Source organism: Cetorhinus maximus, chromosome 1 (genome assembly GCF_964194155.1).
Source record: "Cetorhinus maximus chromosome 1, sCetMax3.hap1.1, whole genome shotgun sequence".
NCBI lineage: Eukaryota > Metazoa > Chordata > Chondrichthyes > Lamniformes > Cetorhinidae > Cetorhinus > Cetorhinus maximus.
Window position 1 is genome coordinate 4,796,720 of NC_135879.1, and position 19,287 is coordinate 4,816,006.

General features: G+C 39.2%; 1 protein-coding gene across 3 annotated transcripts in view; it reads right to left on the reverse strand.

Moving 5' to 3' along the window:
- The window catches only part of rap1gds1 (RAP1, GTP-GDP dissociation stimulator 1), an 88,796-nt gene that overhangs the window by 49,278 nt on the left and 20,231 nt on the right, over positions 1 to 19,287 (reverse strand). For 2 of the 3 annotated variants that reach the window (XM_078569670.1, XM_078569620.1), the window contains exons 3-4: positions 8,482 to 8,604; positions 3,325 to 3,450 (exon numbers count right to left, since the gene is read on the reverse strand). In XM_078569670.1, coding sequence (XP_078425796.1) covers positions 3,325 to 3,450; positions 8,482 to 8,604 — 249 coding nt within the window. Of the gene's footprint in view, positions 1 to 3,324; positions 3,451 to 8,423; positions 8,605 to 19,287 lie in introns of those variants that run through there. The other variant, XM_078569715.1, reaches the window with a different exon arrangement.

Below are 19,287 nucleotides of genomic sequence, written 5' to 3' on the forward strand. Positions count from 1 at the left end.
TTTACCTCTGACAAAGAGTACACTGAAAGGGTTATGTTCTCCAGGCAATCAGGAACTGACAGGGAAGACAAATGTGAGCTATAGCTTCACCCCAAAGGTGGATGTTTCTGCTACTAATATTCCGATTTTGGGCCACCAGAGAATAATGAAGATGCAGAGGGCTCCAGGCTCAGATTGGGATGAGATATTGGCCCAGATCTTCCATCTCCAGATTGGCAGTGGCCAGACATACCCGTCCCCCCAAATGCACTTCAGGACCCTGCAGTAGTCTCGATGCAATGATCCTGTGGGAATTGCCCAGGAAATTTGAGCTGTTGATGGGAAGTTCTCCTGTTCCCCAGACCCCCCGAAAAAGTCTCCGACCCCAGGTTAGAGTTGGGAGACTTTGGACAGTTCCGACTTACTGAAGTGGATTCTTACCCAGGAAATGAGAGACAGAAAAATGCTAGTCTAACTCCTGCGTAACTATACAACTGAAACCCCCCAGACTACCCCACCACCCCCCAACCCAACAACCTCCTACCCTCCAACCTGAAACTGTCTTAACCTGACCCACCCACCTGCTCACCCACCAGCACACCGAGAAGCTTGGGGACCTTTAAACACTTACTAGCATACAGCAGCTAGTGCTGTAAAAAGGGGGTGTGGCTTCTGCGCAGATTCTCCTCATTGCTCTCTGCTAGAATTCCTGTGCTGAGGGAGTTCTGCAGGATCCTCCATCGGAAGTCAGAGCCTTTCCAATGTATGCAGGTTAAGTGGGTACGGTTTTTGTCTGATCAGAGTCGACACAGGAATTAAAACTCTGATCAGAAGTTTTGGGCCATTGCTCATCGTCAAATCCAAAACATCAATTAACTTTTAGGAGTGAGTTGCTCAGACACAACCAGCAACTGCTGCAACTCCAGTTGCAGAGATAAGTGCAGTGACAATGTGACAAAGAGGGACTGATGATTTAAAATTCTTTAGATATAAGCTTCTATCACTGAAGATGAAACTAATCTACTCTGTGCATATTTAGGGAACCTGAATATCCCCATAGACTCAAAGTAGAAAAAGGCATCCCTTAAGTACCTGGAAGAGTGGATGTAGGAAAAGTTATAACTATTGGGAGATGACATATCCTCTCCAGTAGTGTTCTCACCATCTAAAAGGACCCCTATGGCTCCACATACTCACACTTTTGGACCTGCTGTTAGTTCTCTGAAGGCGGACACAATTCCAGAGTCCAAGTGGAGATTCCCAAGGCAATTTTGCTGGCTGCTGAATCAGTGATTATGACAATCTGTAAAACTGTGAAGACCCAATTGTACATTTGTCTGAAGACATAAGACATCCTTTAAAACTTAAATAAAACAATGAATTTTTAGCCAGAACGAGCAGGTGCCAATAGTCTATAGAGGAAAATAAGTGGATAAGTCATACAACATGATAACATAAGCCTAGTGTTTTCCCCGAGTTGAAGCAAGGGAAACTGAAGTTTTGGAGGTTGAAAGATATAGCATGGCGCAGGATATCCAACAACACTGGGATGTTATCTATCCTAACTTTCCTTGTAATACACACAAGGTGTGGTCTCTCTCCAACAGTGCATGGCAGGTGGGGGGGTTACTGAAAATGTACTCAACTAACAAGCTAAGTATAAAAATTGTCACAAAGATATGGATGTGGTGGTGCTAGAGATTGAAGTTTAGACCACATCTTGTATTTTTTTAAACTGCTGCAAGAAATAGTTCTATTCTGTTCTTCTCTGCACCAGGGCATTTTTTGATAATTTACCACCTCATGGTATTTTAGTCACCTCCCTAAATTATTCAAATAAGACACATTGCTTTGATCTTCTGTATTCACCATGCATTTACATATGTAACAATACTGAATACAATTTAACTTGATTCCACACAAATGGATGTTAATACCTGCAGAGGCCTTTAGTCAGTATATATATCACCATATTGGAATGATTAACAGAAAAGCATTTGGCATTTTAGCATGAAAACAAGCTAGAAGAAACAGGTTAAAAACAGAACATTCCACAAAATTTATCTAAAGATAATAGTTACTTATCTGCCAAACAGTACAATTTTGTTCAATATTCTAGTGTTTATGGAATTTGCAACGTCTTCATGGGCCTGCATACGTAATGGATCCAAAGTAATACAAAGGATCGGATGGGATAAATGAAGCGCGACATCTATATATTAACCAAATTGGCTATAAAGTGATTACTTCATAAGAATAATGAATGACTAAAAACAAAATTCTCAGAATTACAGACCTGTAGGCAAAAGTTTAGATGCATTGTCATGTATTAGAGGTTACTGTCAAATATACAATTTAAGTGCAATTACTTAGGGATTATTAAATTTGCATTTTAGCAGCAATAGAGAATTCAAAACATTAGGTATGTGGAACATGAATGTTGCCAATTCCACACTTTCATTCCTGCCAACATCTTCACAATTCTCGACTGACAAGCTCAAGACATGACATCATTCACTTCAGTATCATGGTTTAATTCATTATTCAAGAGTATTTACCCATTATATAAATTTTGCCTATATACCAGCACGTGGTCCTAACCACTCTGTACCAGGAAGTGGTACATAAGGAGCACATGGCGGAGGGCAAATCTTTCACATCATACAGGGGAAGAGGGAGAGCAGTTGAAGAGGGTTATGGGGAAGGTAATCTAAACATAAATGAATGGCACACAGATCATACAAAAGGATTAAAATATTTATTTTGCTCAACATCTATTAGTTTAAAACTGATGCATCAATAAAACCAACAGTACTTTTGTACCAGTCCTATATAATTCACATCTTAAATTGTGTATGATTCAACAGTAGCAAAACTGAAAGGAGCAAAGTTATGCCCCTTGTATTAGCAATTCAACACAAGAGCAAATAAAATACTGAGAAACAAAACTACCATAAGGCTCTGATAACAACACCCAGCATTATTAATACATCAGCCCTAGAGCATACTCAGGCTACTTGCGGCAGGTGTTTTTAATTAAAATTAGAATGTCTTTCAAAAAATAACACTTATGAAGTTATTATGATCACACCTAAAGCGAATGTGTATATTAATTTTACAAGGATTCAAAACCTCCTGGTGCTTCCTGACACATTCACGCACATGTTGCTTAATATGGTTTGTATTTAAAATAGAGGGATAATGACTGGACGATTCATGGATTTTATCTTGGCAGTAAAGTATTAGTATCATTGATTGTCTGCTATTAAAAAGGATTTGTTAAAGAGTCCTAAATATGGTCGTGAATATCGTATCATCGCAAAAGCATTTTCATTCTGGACTTACGGCTATCATAGCAAATGTTCCCCAGGGCACGTCCCGTTTGAAGAAGCACTTCTTGATCTCTGTTGTTCAATAGCTGAACCAAAGGTGGTATCAATGCTGTGTCCACACATGGGTTTCGCATGAATTCTGTAAACAGTATGGACAGCAAATCAAGCAGTTGCTCCAAGCAAACTGATTGCAGTTCTTAACTGAATATTTGATGTGGATATTAATTTCTAGGTTTCAAGATTTCAAGACAATGCTTATGTTGAAAGATTAGTGTAAATTTTTTAAATTTCTTCTAAACCCACCCATTCCATTTGAAAGTAGTTCTGGCTTGGACAGAAACCATAAATCACATTTCAACATTTTGATTGAAAACAAAAAATTATACTGCCACTTCAAATACAAAAATGAGTACATATGTGGCAATCTACAATACTGGCTTATGACCAACCTTATATTTATATGGAAGTAACGCTGGTAGAAACCAGTTGGACATGCAAATTTTTAAGGAATTGCTAAATGGGCAATCCAAAACAAACTTCCTCTGCAAGTGATTTGACAAAATGTGTTCATAAAAATTGCAGCTACAAATATAATTGATCTCTGGAATGCTTCATTGGACATATCTACTGTAATCAACCAAAAGCAGCAGTGCACAATCCTGCCAAAAGTGACATTTAACAAAAAAAATTTTCTTTTTTTTCCCTTTAAGTCCATCTGTGATATGCACTATTTCCTGGCCAAAAGAGCAGGCAATCTACTCCTAATGCAACTCTCAACAGATACTGATGAGCACGAACAGACAATTTTCCACTAAATTTCCACACTTTTCTCAAGGGACCTCCACAATAAACAAAGCCCCCAACACTATTACTAGTATTTATATAGTACCTTTAACATAGAAGCATTAAAATGTCTCTAAAATAGAAACTGATTGTTCAGAGTCTAATTCTACTGTTTACAAAGGCATGACCTAACAAGTTTTGAAGAAATTATCGAAGGCAGGAACAGAGCTAGAAATACACAAGAGTTTGAGAGATAGTGAAGGAGTGCTGCCAGCTCAAGGATCAGTCAGTAATTATAGTATTGGTTGAGGGCATGGAAGAGATGCAAATTAAGGCCAGAGGTGAAAGAGTGGCGAGCATGTATTGGCAGAAATGATAGGGTGAGGTGGTAGAGGTATAGTGGAGAGTAGTCACTGTAAACTAGGGTCAGGATTGAATTTGTTAGGTTGAATGGGTAGGGAACCAATGGGAACTAGAACAAAAGGGGAGCAGGACATGGTGCAGCATATGATGAAGGTGGTTTTCACAAGTTACGAGTTCAGACAGTGTTGGCTGTGGTCATAACAGCTACGTTAATTCTGTGCAAACCAAATCCTAGAAGGAAATTTGGCTTACGGGCCATACCCTTTTTTCTGTATTCTGAAAATGAGAAGTCGTACTGATCTCAGCAGCAAGTTGCCCAGTAACACATTTGGGATTTTAAAAATTAAAAGTAGAAGTTTTATTAACAAGAATAAAACTAAACTTAAGCACACAAGATTACAGTTACACAGATAGTATTAGTCTTAAAATACATTCCCCCAAAACAACACTACTTGGTCAGACCCACATGTAAACACTTTCCAGGCGACACGCCCTTATAGATGTTTAACTATAAAAATCTAATATTACCCAAGGCAAACTGCTGTAGCTTTAATAAAAGCACACCACATGACCTGTAACACTCATCCACTCTGCTGTGAAAATCCAAACTTCAGAATAAAACTGCTTTTTATGCAGCCTAAGGCTTTTCTGGCTTGACTGGATAGTGATTCAAAATGCATCTTCTCCCTGCCCACAGCTCCAGCTATAGCTCTGCTGCTACATCTCTCAGCTCCTGCCAATGCAGCTCAAACAGCTCCCCACAGTAACTCTAAAAGACCTTTATTCCCTTTCATCTCCAGTTCCATTGTTCTCACACCTCTTTGAAACTCAAATCCTTCCAAATAGCAGATCTTTCATGTTTTCATCTTGTTGCTTTTGGGTCAATACAATATAATATCCCCATTTCTATTTACCTATGGAACTCATCACCTCTGAATTCCCTTTGATTCAAACAAACTCTCAACTTACCTAAAAAACAAACACACTTTTTCACAGAACACCACAATATTCTCAAAAGTATTTTAAAAAAAATCCATTTCTCATAGTAGTGCATGGCAGGCTGGCAATGTTGAGCACTGAGAAAGCCTAGATAATTTCATCATTGGCAATAGAGATGAAGTAAAAATGGAATTCAATTCTACTGCAGAACTGGAAAAGGGCAGTCTTGGTGAAATACAGGATATGGGTTTGAAGCAGATCTCAGGGACAAACAGAAGACCAAAGCTGTCAAATGTTAGCTTCAACCTAAGCTAGCAGCTGGAGAAATTCTGGTGGGGTATAATGAGCATTTGAAGCTTTTTTTGGGCAGGAACTCAACAGCATTGCAAATGAGACAGCTTTTCGACAAAAGCAATGATGCCAGATAGCAGAGTGATCCTTGCAGAATGAATTGTTGTGGAGGAGAATGGAGTGTTGTCAGCATGCAAAAAGAAGCTAACCTCATATCTATACATCATGTCAGAGGGGAAAGGGAGAGGAGAAGAGATGTAACTGTGGAGGATTCCTGTGATTGCAGAAGATCAACAGGCTTTGTTAGGTTACCAGTTAGAAATGGAATGGAGCAGGGCAGCAAGGAGGTAGGTAATGAAGCAAATACTGGGGGAAGAGGAGTGGTTAACTATGTTAAACACCATAAAAAGTTAAGAGAATGATGAGGGGCATGTGTCAACAGTTTCAATTAGGAAAGATGTCGTGAGTGACAGTGAACAAGAGAGCTTCAGTGCTGTAGTTTGGGGGAAATCAGGTTTACGGGATTTGAAAAGGGAAAGATCAATGAGGGGTGAGCATAAAGCTGGGTGATGATAGAGTCAAGGATATACAAGAGCAAAGGGATTAAAGTGAGCAAGAATGCAGGAAAACGGTTATATTTGCAAAACCTCAAAACAACACATTCATACTTCATCACTTCTGATATTCTGTCTTCTTTCCACATGGCTTTTTAGATGAAAAGAAAATCACAATGTGTAGTCTTTGCTTCAGTGAGCATAGCCTCTCACATACCCAGGAAACAAGTAAAGCAAAATGATGGAATGTGTATTAAGATTCACCGTCACAAAATCTCTGCCAAAATTTAGCCCAGGTATAGTAACATTCTTCTAGTAATGTATGAAAAGGACACAGAAAGCTATATCCACAGTCATTTAAATGAACAAAGCGAGTGAGTTTGGAGTTATTAGAACACTAACCAGAAGGTCTACATAATCTCAATATTTACAGGAATCTTAAAGCATTGTTCTGTGAAATCCAAAGGGTTAATATTGTTAAGACCAATTCCTCTCCTATTTCTGCTGTTCAATACACACATCAGCTCATCTGGGAACCTTTCAGAGAATTACAATACCAGCGCAATGTCTGACAGTGCAGACTGAACCTGTTCCTCCCACACTGAGATGTGTGTGTGGATGAGAGCTTTTAAAAGAAATAATCTGAATACTGTGTGAAGGCATGACATGGATCACAGGCAGGAGAGAATTCAGAATCCACAAAAGGAAAACCTTAATGAAGTCAGTCAAACTAGACAGGAAAAACATGAAATAAAAGTAAAAACCAAATGATCAACAAATTAAATACATTTTACTATACAACTAATGATGTAGGATTAGAAATTCATGACAGAACTAAAGAAAGTGATAAGACCCAATATTTAATGATTTTGATGTTACTCTTTCAAGTGCTACAGTTCATTCCTCCTCACATTGAAAAAAAAATGTACAAATTAACTTTAAAAGAAAATAAAACAATAGTACATCATGACGCTTATTACATTTGTTGCTATCATAGCTTGCACTGTACTGTCAATACAAAACATGACAGAAAATAGTCACTGAAGTACCTTTTATTACCAACAGGAGAACATAAAGATGGCTAAGCCATGTCATAATGGTATAATAAATAAAGTATATATTGAAAATTTTAACCACACACATTTCCTGTCTAACTTCCTGTCACATTTCCACATTAAAATAAACAAAAACACATATTGCATACTGCCCACAAACTTGCGTCTTTGGGAATTACACCTGTCAGTGGTAACATTTAGCACCCAAGCTCTGCATCATTTACCCCTGCAGCCTGCAGTGCAGAGATAGCCCTACACTCCAAATAACTGTACTTCCTTGTTCTCCAAATTGCCATAAATTTTGCTCTTTAACAAAGAGAAAGAAATTGAAGTAACATGAACCAGGAGCAGGTCAATCGGTCCCTTGAGCCTGCTCCACCATTTAATGTGATCACGGTTGGTCAGATTGTGGCCTCAACTCCACTTCCAGTAACCTTAGATTCTTGACTAACGGGGGAGTCAATCTAACTCTGCCTTAAAAATATTCAATGACCCTGCCTCCACCGCTCTCTAGGGAAGAGAGTTCCAAAGACTCTCAACCCTAAAAAGAAAAATTTCTCCTCAGCTTAGTCTTAAATGGGAGACCCCTTATTTTTAAGCCATGTCCTCTAGTTCTAGGCTCTGCACAGGGGGAAACATCCTTTCAGCATCCACCCTGTCAAGTCATCTCAGGATCTTAATATGTTCCAATAAGATCACCTCTCATTCTTCTGAACTCCAATGGATACAGGCACAGCTTGTCCAACTTTTCCTCCCCCTCACCCCCCACCAAATTTCAAGTATTAGTCATGTGAACCTAAGCAAAACACTAATAAGGTGTACAACTTAAAATGTGCATTAAACAACATCTACATATGTTCACCAGTTATCTTCTGCCTTCCAACCCATTTAAATTAACTAGAAGGCAAACACTTACTCTGGACTTCCTGTGTGTAACTCTACACATCAAATAATTATTCTAATTAAAGGCCTTTGAAATAAAATGGGTCCAGTTATCAATGATAAATTGCAGATTTATTATTTTGTTACACTGAACAGCCAACAAAATGTTCACTGCAGGGTTTGTTTTATGCAACTATAAAAGGCTGCTGTTTAAAAAAAATAAAACAAAACAAAAACATACTGACAGATGAGGTGCAAAACTGAAGATGTTCCAGCAGAGAAAGTTCTTGTTGAAAACCTCACCATTTTTGGCTATTTCTGCTATGATGTTTGCTACTTTTGCTACACAGGAACAATGTGGAGACAACAGACGTGGGAAAACTTGAAGGATTCCACTCTCCTGGACCTTTAAACTGGTTTCCGCATCTGCAATAAACACAGCAATAACTAATTAAAGCAAATCTAATCAAAGTCATAGCATACAATAGTATATGTTCTTAACCATGGTAAACAACAAAGAATTAGCTGAGAAATGTATTTCTTATGTGCGAAGCTTTAGATCTGTTGGGAAACAGGATTACAAATTATACATCTACACATGGCTTATATGACAATTAAGTAATTCGTAAACCAGTTGTACCTTTTTTGAAAAAAAAATAGGTAACTATCAGTTATACCAACAAGTTGCTTTTAATATGAGACAATTTCTCAACATGCTTCAAGAAGGTGTGAGGAAGGAAAGCTGCAAATCAAAGGGCAGATTAGGATAGGTGGCCAAAAGCTCACATCTAGATGTGCCTTTTAAGACCATAAGACATAGGAGCAGAAATTAGGCCATTTGGCCCATCGAGTCTGCTCCACTGTTCAATCATGGCTGATAAGTTTCTCAACCCCATTCTCCCGCCTTCTCCCCTTATCTTAAGGAAAATCTTAACAAAAGGAGGTGGTGCTGAGGTTTAGGGAGAGAGTTACAGAGCATGGGGTATAGACAAATTAAGATAGCCACCAATGGTGCAGCATACAGCGCTGGAGTAAGTTACAGATAGGGAGGAGCAAACTCACGGAAGGAATTAATTATATACAAGAACGAAAACTTAACATAGGGTGCTGAAAAACAGGAACAGTAAGCAGGCAAAGGCAGGGATGATGGGCGGGTAGGACTTGATACATGATGGGATATGGGTTGCAGAGTGCTGGCTCAGCTGAAAGATGGAAAATGAGACACTACCCGGGACAGCACCGGAACAGTTATGACTGGAAATGACAGGAATGGGTGAGTTTTATCAACAGATGGGTTGAGATAAGGACAAAAGTGGAAAATGTTACACAGGTAAAACAAAGTGGTCGTTGTGATAGAAAGGATTTGGGATGAATAGGATGTCAAAAACAGTGGCTAGGGCAGGGGAAGTGGTGATAACAATGGCTGAAAGCACAGATGGATCAAAGAGCGGTGGGAACAAGAGTGTCATTAGTATACAATGCTGAATCTGATGTCACTAAGGGGAGGCCCATAGATGAGGAAGAGAAAGGAAGCCAAATGTGGATCCTTGAGGCACTGCTGATTCATGCAAGAACAAAGACAACTCCACTGGTGAAAATGCTCTGCGGCAATTGAATTGCTAAAAAAGGAACCAAGTGAAGGGATTCACAAAGCTGGATAACAGAAGAGATAGAGGAGGATGGTCTGGTCGACTATTTCAGAAGATGCTGAAAGAGTGAAACTGATGAGAAAAGGATAATACACCACTGTTATAATTACAAGTAATATGCGCTGTGACTTTAGTTAGGGCTGTTCCAGCACTACAAAGAACAGAAACCTGACTGATGTTGCAGGAGACATGGACACAGATCTGGGAGGTGACAAGACACTGAAGAACTTGAAGGAAAGGGACAACAATTGGTAGCTTCAAGAGGACAGATTTCAAGAGTGTTGCTTTTGAGGAAGAAATTAGGGCTGTTGGAGGGGAGGGGTTGCAGGGGACAGTATCTGAGGACAGCAAACTATTATGTCAATTTGCATTTGCCAGACAAGTTGGGTGTTGTGTTTCTGGATTGGGATTGACAGAGCAAGGAGATCTATTCAGAGTAGGCATATAGAAAATGGTAGAAAAACTAGACAGAAGGGGGTGCAGTATGTGGGATTTAAGCGTGTGGAGGTTGGTTTGGCTTGGAAAACAAGAGAGAGTAAGCTATAAGAATTCCTTCTATTTTGGTGAAAAAGAAATCCCTCAGCTCCTTGCATTTGTTAGGTGAGAAGGGGAGAAACCCTTTGGAGGCTGTGTGGAGTGGAGAGGTCAGGGATTTATCATTGCTTTCCAGAATGACCCTAGAGTAGTTTTGTTAGAAGAGAGGCCCAGTAATGCTTGATTTGGGCCTGCTAGATGCATGGTGATGAATGGCTTTGTCAGGTGTGAGCTCATTTTTGTGCTTCTTGAACTTGAGGCTGCAAAAATACTTGGAGAAATGACAGTATAGAAGACTGAGGGTTTGCTATGACAAGGATGAAAGGTGGAGATGAGGAAGTGTTTGAGCAAATCAACAGCTGTAGAGTTAATGTGGCTAATTAGAAGGTCAAAGGCTAACTATGTTAGCTTCAAATTATTGTAACATTTTCTGTATGGGTCTTTAGAGCATGTGTCTGGTAAATAGGGTCAGATTTCAAATGGAAGTGCGGTTCTTTCACATCAATAATTATTGTCCCTCTGCTTTCCTTTTTTTAAAAAAGGCTCTTTGGATTCCTCAATATGGTACAAATAGCTCTAGAGTTTACTGGAACAACTGGAATTGCCTGTTTGATTCCCTAACCAGTGGCTCCCTAAAACACATTTTGCTGTAACTTAAATTTTGTTTCCATCTCTTTACACCTCAAAAATATTGGCATCATTTGTGCTTAAGTAGAATCACAATCTTTAGTGGTTGTACTGTCAAAGCAACCAAGATATATTACTCATTTCAAAACAATGATCTTCACAAAACCTGCTTCATTAATATTTCCAGATTATATTACATTGGAATCAGAATCAGGGATGGTAAGAGAAAGTAAATTACAAATCAAGGAGATTTGGGATTTATAGATGTCATTAGTTTTAATCCTTTCATACAGCAAAAAATTCTCTTAAATTACAGGTCCATTTTTCTTCACTAAATATCTATCATTTCATTTAGTTTTAAATTCGATATTGTGAATCAAGTTATAAAAAAATCACTGAAAATTAGCTACAACATTGCTGTTACAATGAATTAATTATAAAAGCCTCAAGGTATAAATCCCATAGAAATCAAGGCAGAGTTTACTGGCAATAGTCTGGATTGATGATTGTACAAACCAATTGTTTAAACTGAAGCTCCCTACTCATTGAATCTGAGAGAATGATTAACAGATTATTCTAGATCTGCGACTAAATTTCGACATTTGCAACTGTCTTTCAATAGCTACACTTAAGAGCACATGAGGTTTTGTCTTTTGTTCTTCAATCCTCTAGCTGTACCCTGAAAAAGAAAGTCCTTCTTAAACTGTTCACTTTGAGCCTCATCATTGTTCCAGTCATGCTCCAATCTGAGGTGGTGGGGAAAGGGGATCTATTAATTTTAACAAAAGGTGGATAAACGTGATTCAGCACTTGGAGCTCGCTAATGATGAGGATAAGAATCTCTAGTTTCCTTCAAATTCTCAGCAGACTTGCAGCCCTGGTTGGTGCGCCAGAGTGGGTGACATCCTCTCCAACCTCTGGAAAAACAAGCTGGCATCCAAGATACATAAGGGAAAGGGCCCTAAAGGCAATCATCCTCTGATTTTTTTCCCACTTTCCGATCAGCTCCCCAGTGCAGTCCAATTGAGATTGGCAATTTAAAGTGGGATGTGGAATATCACATCCCATCTGTATCCCTCAGAAGCATAATACATCGGTGCACCAGTACACTGAAAATCCTCAATACGAAATGCATTCATATAAAACACTAGGAAGCAGCTGGAAATCCAAGCCTCGTGGAAGATCAAGAAACATATTGGGATCTTTAGTTCTAATTTTTTGTGCATGGCTAACAGTATTGGAGGTGTGGGGGTGGGGGTGGAACACAGAAAAAGGACTATTCATATTCAACAATCTTGAAGGAAAAATATTGTTCATAACTTCATAACTGTAAAAGTTCTTGGGAGCTGGCTGCGAGAGAAAGTAAAAGTGCTGCCAATGTTTTTGAGGTGTAAAGAGATGGAAACAAAATGTGTTTTAGGGAACTACTGGTTAGGGAATCAAATAGGCAATTCAAGTTGTTCCAATAAACTTTAGAGCTATTTTTACCATATTAAGGAATCCAGAGTCTGTTTAAGCAAGATAGTTGAGCAATTAGGATTATGTACAGAAATAAAATGTCACGTGTGTTAAATTACAAGAGGATTTAATGGCTGAAATCTTCTGCATCCATCAGCTCACCTCTCTTGGAAATGGCTTCACCTTTAAAAGGACAGGTTACTGGTTCTAGAAACCAGGAAAGGATGAGTTCACATTCCTAGCCACTGCAGCTATTGCTATTAAGTTGCAGCACTTCACTGCATCATCGGTAATTTGAATTAAATCATTTCAAATATAACAGCACAGGGTTTTTGCATAATTTCAATAGAAGTTAAACAACTTTGAATTAAGAATACATTATATTTGTACATCCAGATAGAGAACACCATTAGAGCTAGTGAAAGGGATTAGGAGAAACATACATTCAATTAGTTGCTCTTTGCAGTTAATTCTAAACAGCATTAGATATGAGCATGCTAGCTTTATGCTTGCTCTGAGCACTGCATGCAAAAAACAGAGGACGACATAGGATTTGCAACAGTAAGCTAGGTAGTTTCTCTCAGTGGCAACCTTTGACAGGTTAGACTGGATTATGAAAAGCTAGATAGGAATACAGATCACTTCTGCTTCCTAATTTTTAATGAATTGACACAGATGTAAATCTTATACAACCTGTATAGCGACTGCAAGAGCTCACTTTTTTAAATTACTCAGAAATTCAGAGGAGCATCCTGCATGAGCGAAATCTGACTCAAAACAATTTCCTTAAATTACTAGATTACAAGTATTCCTAAAAAAAATTGGGAAAACTGTAGATGGTTTCTATACATGTGAAAATTTAGTCTAATCCATGAGGCCGCCCTTTAATCTAAAATATCATGAGTGCAAGCTAGCCACCATGGACATTACAAATTTTTCCTCTTCTCCCAGCCTCTTGCAGGCACGAGACCCAGGTACTGGTCCAGCATACTGCCTAGTATACTATTCAAGTGACCATTCTTCCTGTGTGAATGTAGAAACTGAATATTACACTATTTAACTTTGGATACATAAGAGCCTTTTTATTTATTAATTCATGGAATTAGTGTGTCACTGGCAAGGTCAGCATTTGCTGCCCATCCCTAATTGTCTGAGAAGGTAGTGGTGAGCTGCTTTCTTGAACCACTGCAGCCAGTGAAGTGTAGATACTACCAAAGTGATGTTAGGTAAAGAATGACAGGGTTTTGACTCCACAATGATGAAGGAAGATAGGAAATAGCAGGAGTAGGCCATTCAGCCTATTAAGCCTACTCGGGCATTCAAACAGATCATGGCTGATCATCTACCTTTGCAGCATTTTTCCTTATTATCCCCACATCTGTTGATATCATTAGTATCCAGAAATCTATCAATCTGTTTTGAACATGCTCAATGATTGAGCTTCCTCAGGATTAGAGAATTCCAAAGATTCACCACCCTCCGAGTGAAGAAATTCCTTCTCATATCAGTCTTGAATAGCCTGACCCTTATTCTGACACCGGGTCTGCAATATATTTCCTGATCACAATAGTTGAGAGACTTGGAGGGGAGCTTGAAGTGGTGGTGTTCCCATGCACCTGCTGCCCTTGTTCTTCTAGATGGCAGAGGTTGTGGGTTTGGTATCGAAGAAGCCTTGACAAGCCTGATCCTGCCCTCAACCAAAGTCTACTTAAACATTTTCTAGTTAAGTATCAACACATTGTGATCCAGTCTAGGAGCAGTGCCAAGATGGGTCACAGGAGCTCTGTGCCATCCTGGTTGGTATGAACCAGTGAAGTTCTTACTGTAGATTGAAGTTGCAATTTTTCTGCTTTGAATAGCTCACTAGCACAATTTTCCATACAGATTTCCAATCAACCAGCAACCCTAATATATATATATATATATATATATATATATATATAGTGAAGGGGCCAAAACTTTAGGATGCGAATGTTAAATTTTTGAAATCAGTGACAAGGGTGAAGGCCAAGTGGGACTTCCTCTTGCCTACTATCAGTCTCAAGACTTCATATGTCTTTGTCACCTCCAGACTTGCTATTCCAATGTTTGCCTAGTTAGCCTCCATACTTCATTAGCTTCAGCTCATTCAAAGCTCTATTACATGCATCACATCTTACACTAATTCCCTCGCGTGTATAATTGAAGTGCCATAACAGGAAGGATAATCTGCTTCGAAATTTGGGCCAGAATAGCTCACCAGGAAGCAACAGTGCAGTCTACCAGAAAAAAATTCTCAGATCATAGATACTAAAAGGTTCAAAAGGAAAGTACATTATTTTGTCCAACAGCAATTTTGGTGCAAGGTGGTTTACATTGGAAAAAGTTTGAAGTTGAATCAAAGAGGCACACAAAGGGGTGCCATAACAAATCTGACGCAAAAGGTGACAGTTACATAGTAAACTGTCAAGACATAAATCAGACAAAAAAAAGATTAACACCGGGCCAAAGGAGACAACATTAGTACATGTGGCCAAAAGCATAGTCAAAGTGGTAGGTTTCAAATGTTGCAATGTGGATAAGGAACTCCATAACGTAGGGCTTCAGCAGTTTAGGCACAGGTTCCAATGATAGAAAGCAATAAAGAGTTCGGGGAATGTAAAAGACCTGAAATAAGGAGGGGTGAGGCGATGAAGGCATTTGAAAACAAGCACAAGAACTTTAAAAACAAGGTGCTCAGAGTCTAGGAAGTTCTGCCGAGGGGTAACATCAAGCTGAGAAATTGGATGGGGGTTGCAGAATAGGTCCTTGGTGGGCTCAAGGTAATGGTGTGGGAACAAGTCTTTGAAAGAAATTCTCTGGGCAGATAATAGAACCAAATGAGGGGAGGCTCACTCAGTCAGTCAAAAGTGGATAGAGACTGGAGGAAAATAGTGTGGTCACCAATGCCAAAGGCTGCAGGCCGGTGAAATTTCTGGTCACAAGGGGTTCAGAATCATCAATGCTGATAGATTTCCCTTCCTCAACTGTAACATTTATACCACAACCTAATTGAAATAGCTAATTAACACTTGCAATTGAACTCGGGCCTTCTTGTTCTGCAAGAGAACTATTCAGATATAGCCAGTGGCATTCTTGCCAGTATATGCCTTCAAAGGAGATTTTCAATTTGTTGATAAAGGCAAAATACAGAGATGCTGGAAATCTGAAACAAAAAAAGTGCTGGAAAATCTCAGCAGGTCTGACAGCATCTGTGGAGAGAAAGACAGAGTTAACGTTTCGAGTCCGTATGACTTCTTCAGAACACTGAAGAGTGAAACGGACTCGAAATGTTAACTCTGTCTTTCTCTCCACATGTGCTGTCAGACCTGCTGAGTTTTTCCAGCGCTTTTTTTTGTTTCAATTTGTTGAGTTGTTTTCAGCCATTACGCAAATGCAGTAGGAAACATGAAGATTATAATCATTAATAAGAACTGGAGTCTACAGGTCTGACCATTCAGTGAGATTTTGGAATCAACAAGTTGCCCGTTTACCCTGCAATTTTTGGGAGTGCTGCAATTGCTAGACAACTAGAATGCCAGGCTAATGTTGTTAGAAACATTAGCTCCATTTAAAAAAAAAGTTGTGCATTATTGCAAATGCAGAAGGCACTATCTTAAGAAAAAGCTACTAGTGCACAGACACTTCGAAAGATCACAGATAAAGCTAAGGGCTTCAACCTTGAAGCTGCACAATTTTCAAGCATGAGGGGCAACGAAAGTGAAAATAGAATATATTAACCTTTCAGTTATTCAACTTTGATTGCTGTGCGGTGCATTTCAATTGCTATATCCAGGTTATTTGCTGTAATGCAGTACAATGTTCAGTGTAGCTTGTCATTGGGAGCCAATAAACTCATTACTGTACTACTTAGAAGATGCTGTTGTTGCTTTAAAATTGAATTACTAGAATGAAAGCCTTTTGCATTGTGGTTATTAAGAGATGGTACAGCAATCACAGCCAAGCATAATTAAATTTAAAGTACTACATTATAAAGCTACTCTCCAACTTGTATTTTAAAAATATGCCTATATTTCAACTTTCACCAATTATTAAAACTGCAAACATGCAATTAAGCAATACACTAGGCACAAGAGTTGATTGCATCAGTGAAGCAGCTTTTTGCAGCGTTATCTCGTCGTTCTGACCATTCAATATTCTTGCTTTTGTGAATTCTTAGTAGTTCATTTCCAGTGATTATGAGCTACATGATGCTTCCTTCAGACAAGTAAATGAGTTCACTTGGCACATTAGAAATCAACTGAATCCTTCGGTTTGGAAAGGGAAAAAAAAAGCATACGTGTCTTTTTTCTGCTCCTTGGTAAACTTTATACTTAAGCTGAGGGAGGCGGTATTGTCACTGGACTAGTATTCCAGAGACCCAGGGTAATGCTCTGGGGACCCGGTTTGAATCCCACCATGGCAGATGGCGAAATTTGAATTCAATTAAAGGAAAACCCATCTGAAATTAAAAGTCTGATGACCACGAAGCCTCTGCTGATTGTTGTAAAAACCCATCTGGTCCACTAATGTCCTTTAGGGAAGGAAATCTGCTGCCCTTAACTGGTCTGGCCTACATGCAACTCCTGAACAAGGGCGATTAGGGTAATAAATGCAGGCCTAGCCAGCAATGCCCACATTCCATGAACGAATAAAAAATAAAAAAAATGAAAGCTCCTTGGTCAAATACAGCATTGATATGGCAGAGAAAAATCCCCATTTACTGCTAATCTACAAAATAAAACTGCTTTTTTCCCATATCAGGCATCCCTCTGGTCCAAGAACAACAAAAATCTGGACAAATTGGTGGGTAGTTCAGTGTCCAATTAATTTACAGCATTATCGATGAAAAGGGACAAAAGTTTCATCCCAATAATCTAAATTGAATTGGAAACTAGTTAAAGCAACGCTCTAATCCACTATGCTACCAATCACTCCCATGTTATTTGTCTTTCTCCAAATTCTGCAACTCGTATTCTCCCTACCATTCCTTTATTTGACAAAAAAATTTTAAGTATCTAACCACAATGCAATTCTATCATATAAAAAAGGCTGTGTTTGCTGCCAACGTGACGCATGCACAGTTGTACCGACGTGACATCGTTGCGAGCAACAGGTTCCATTTGCTGGTGATGTCTGTGTACACCACACTCCTGATTTCACTTTTTCAGTGAAGGGACCTATTGTACTTGCAGCCATTCAAACCTAAGTTGTCTAATCTTGGTTCACAAGTTCATACAATTCCCTTAGGGGATTCTAATTTTCATTGGACTCCCTACAGCAATGCTGTAGCAATACAGCAAGCTGCCCTCTTCTGCATCACAAGAGGCTGATAAATAAAAAGCAAGCAAAGACAGAATGCAGGGCAATTTTCCACCACAAACTCAATATGCAATTGCATTGAGGGTTTCTTTTTCTTCAGTATTTGAAAGCTTTAATTACCCTGGTACAGAATATGCAAATACTCAGGCAATGCAATAAATCAACACCATCTCTTATAAAAACAAAAATCTGCGGATGCTGGAAATCCAAAACAAAAACAGAAATACCTGGAAAAACTCAGCAGGTCTGGCAGCATCGGCGGAGAAGAACAAAGCTGACGTTTCGAGTCCTCATGACCCTTCAACAGAACTAAGTAAAAATAGGAGAGGGGTGAAATAAATAGGGGTAAACCAGCTTATATTTCACCCCTCTCCTATTTTTACTTAGTTCTGTTGAAGAGTCATGAGGACTCGAAACGTCAACTTTGTTCTTCTCCGCCGATGCTGCCAGACCTGCTGAGTTTTTCCAGGTATTCCTGTTTCGCAACACCATCTCTTGTTCCTGCTTCCCCACTCTGGCCATAAATCAAAGCCATGCACTGGGGTGCAGCATTTATTGGTTTTCTGCATATGCATAGACCAGTATGAATGCGTAGAAATGTACTGGCGGCCATCTTTGTGGCCAACTTGTGTTGGCAGGAGGCAGTGTTAAAAAAGAGAGACTTGGTGCCCCAGAGCACATCACAGCCAATGAATTACTTCTTGAAGTGTAGTCACTATTTTTGGAAGCACTGTAACTCATTACATCACCAAACAGGAAAAGTAAAAATTGTAAAGTCAGCTCCTACTCTGGCTGTCGGCGCTTGTGCGGTTTCTCTAACCACTTGCTATTAACTTGACTTAGTGGCACATTCAGCTGTGTTATGGATGTTATGGATTCAAACTGCACTCCAGATTTCTAGCACATAAGCTAAGTTAACATTCTATTGCAGTGCTGATGTTGCAGCCCTCAAATGTTCAAAGATGCACTATTATCTCAATGCCAAAGATTTTTCTCAACTCAAGGTTACAAAGGGGGCTGTTTCCTTAAGTCAATCAATGCCTATTTTGCATTTAAAATCAACAAAAATGTGTTTTTTATGGTCACTCAAAAAGGTTGAAAAATGGATTGTTTGGCAAAGGTATTTCCACTCACCCTCCCTCGGTTATGTCAAAAACAAGTGTCCCCCTGGACATCATCAGTTGCAGCCAATAGGACAAGCAGCCTGATGGACAAGCAGCCAGCAACCAGGCCTCTATCCATTTGTCTCAAAGAAGCTCTTGAACATCTAATTTTCCCAATATCACTAATTTTTGGCCTTCACTCCACACATTCCTGTTGCAGTGAGACAAATGTTAATGGCATACGCCACGGGCCTTGAAACACATTCTACTACATCATGCTATTCACCCTATGTACAAGCCTCTGGTATGCTGTATGACACCATCCACAATCATCATCCTTTTCATTTCTGAAATCTTATGACAGGTTATTGAACCTGTTTCAAAAATGCTAATTTTGC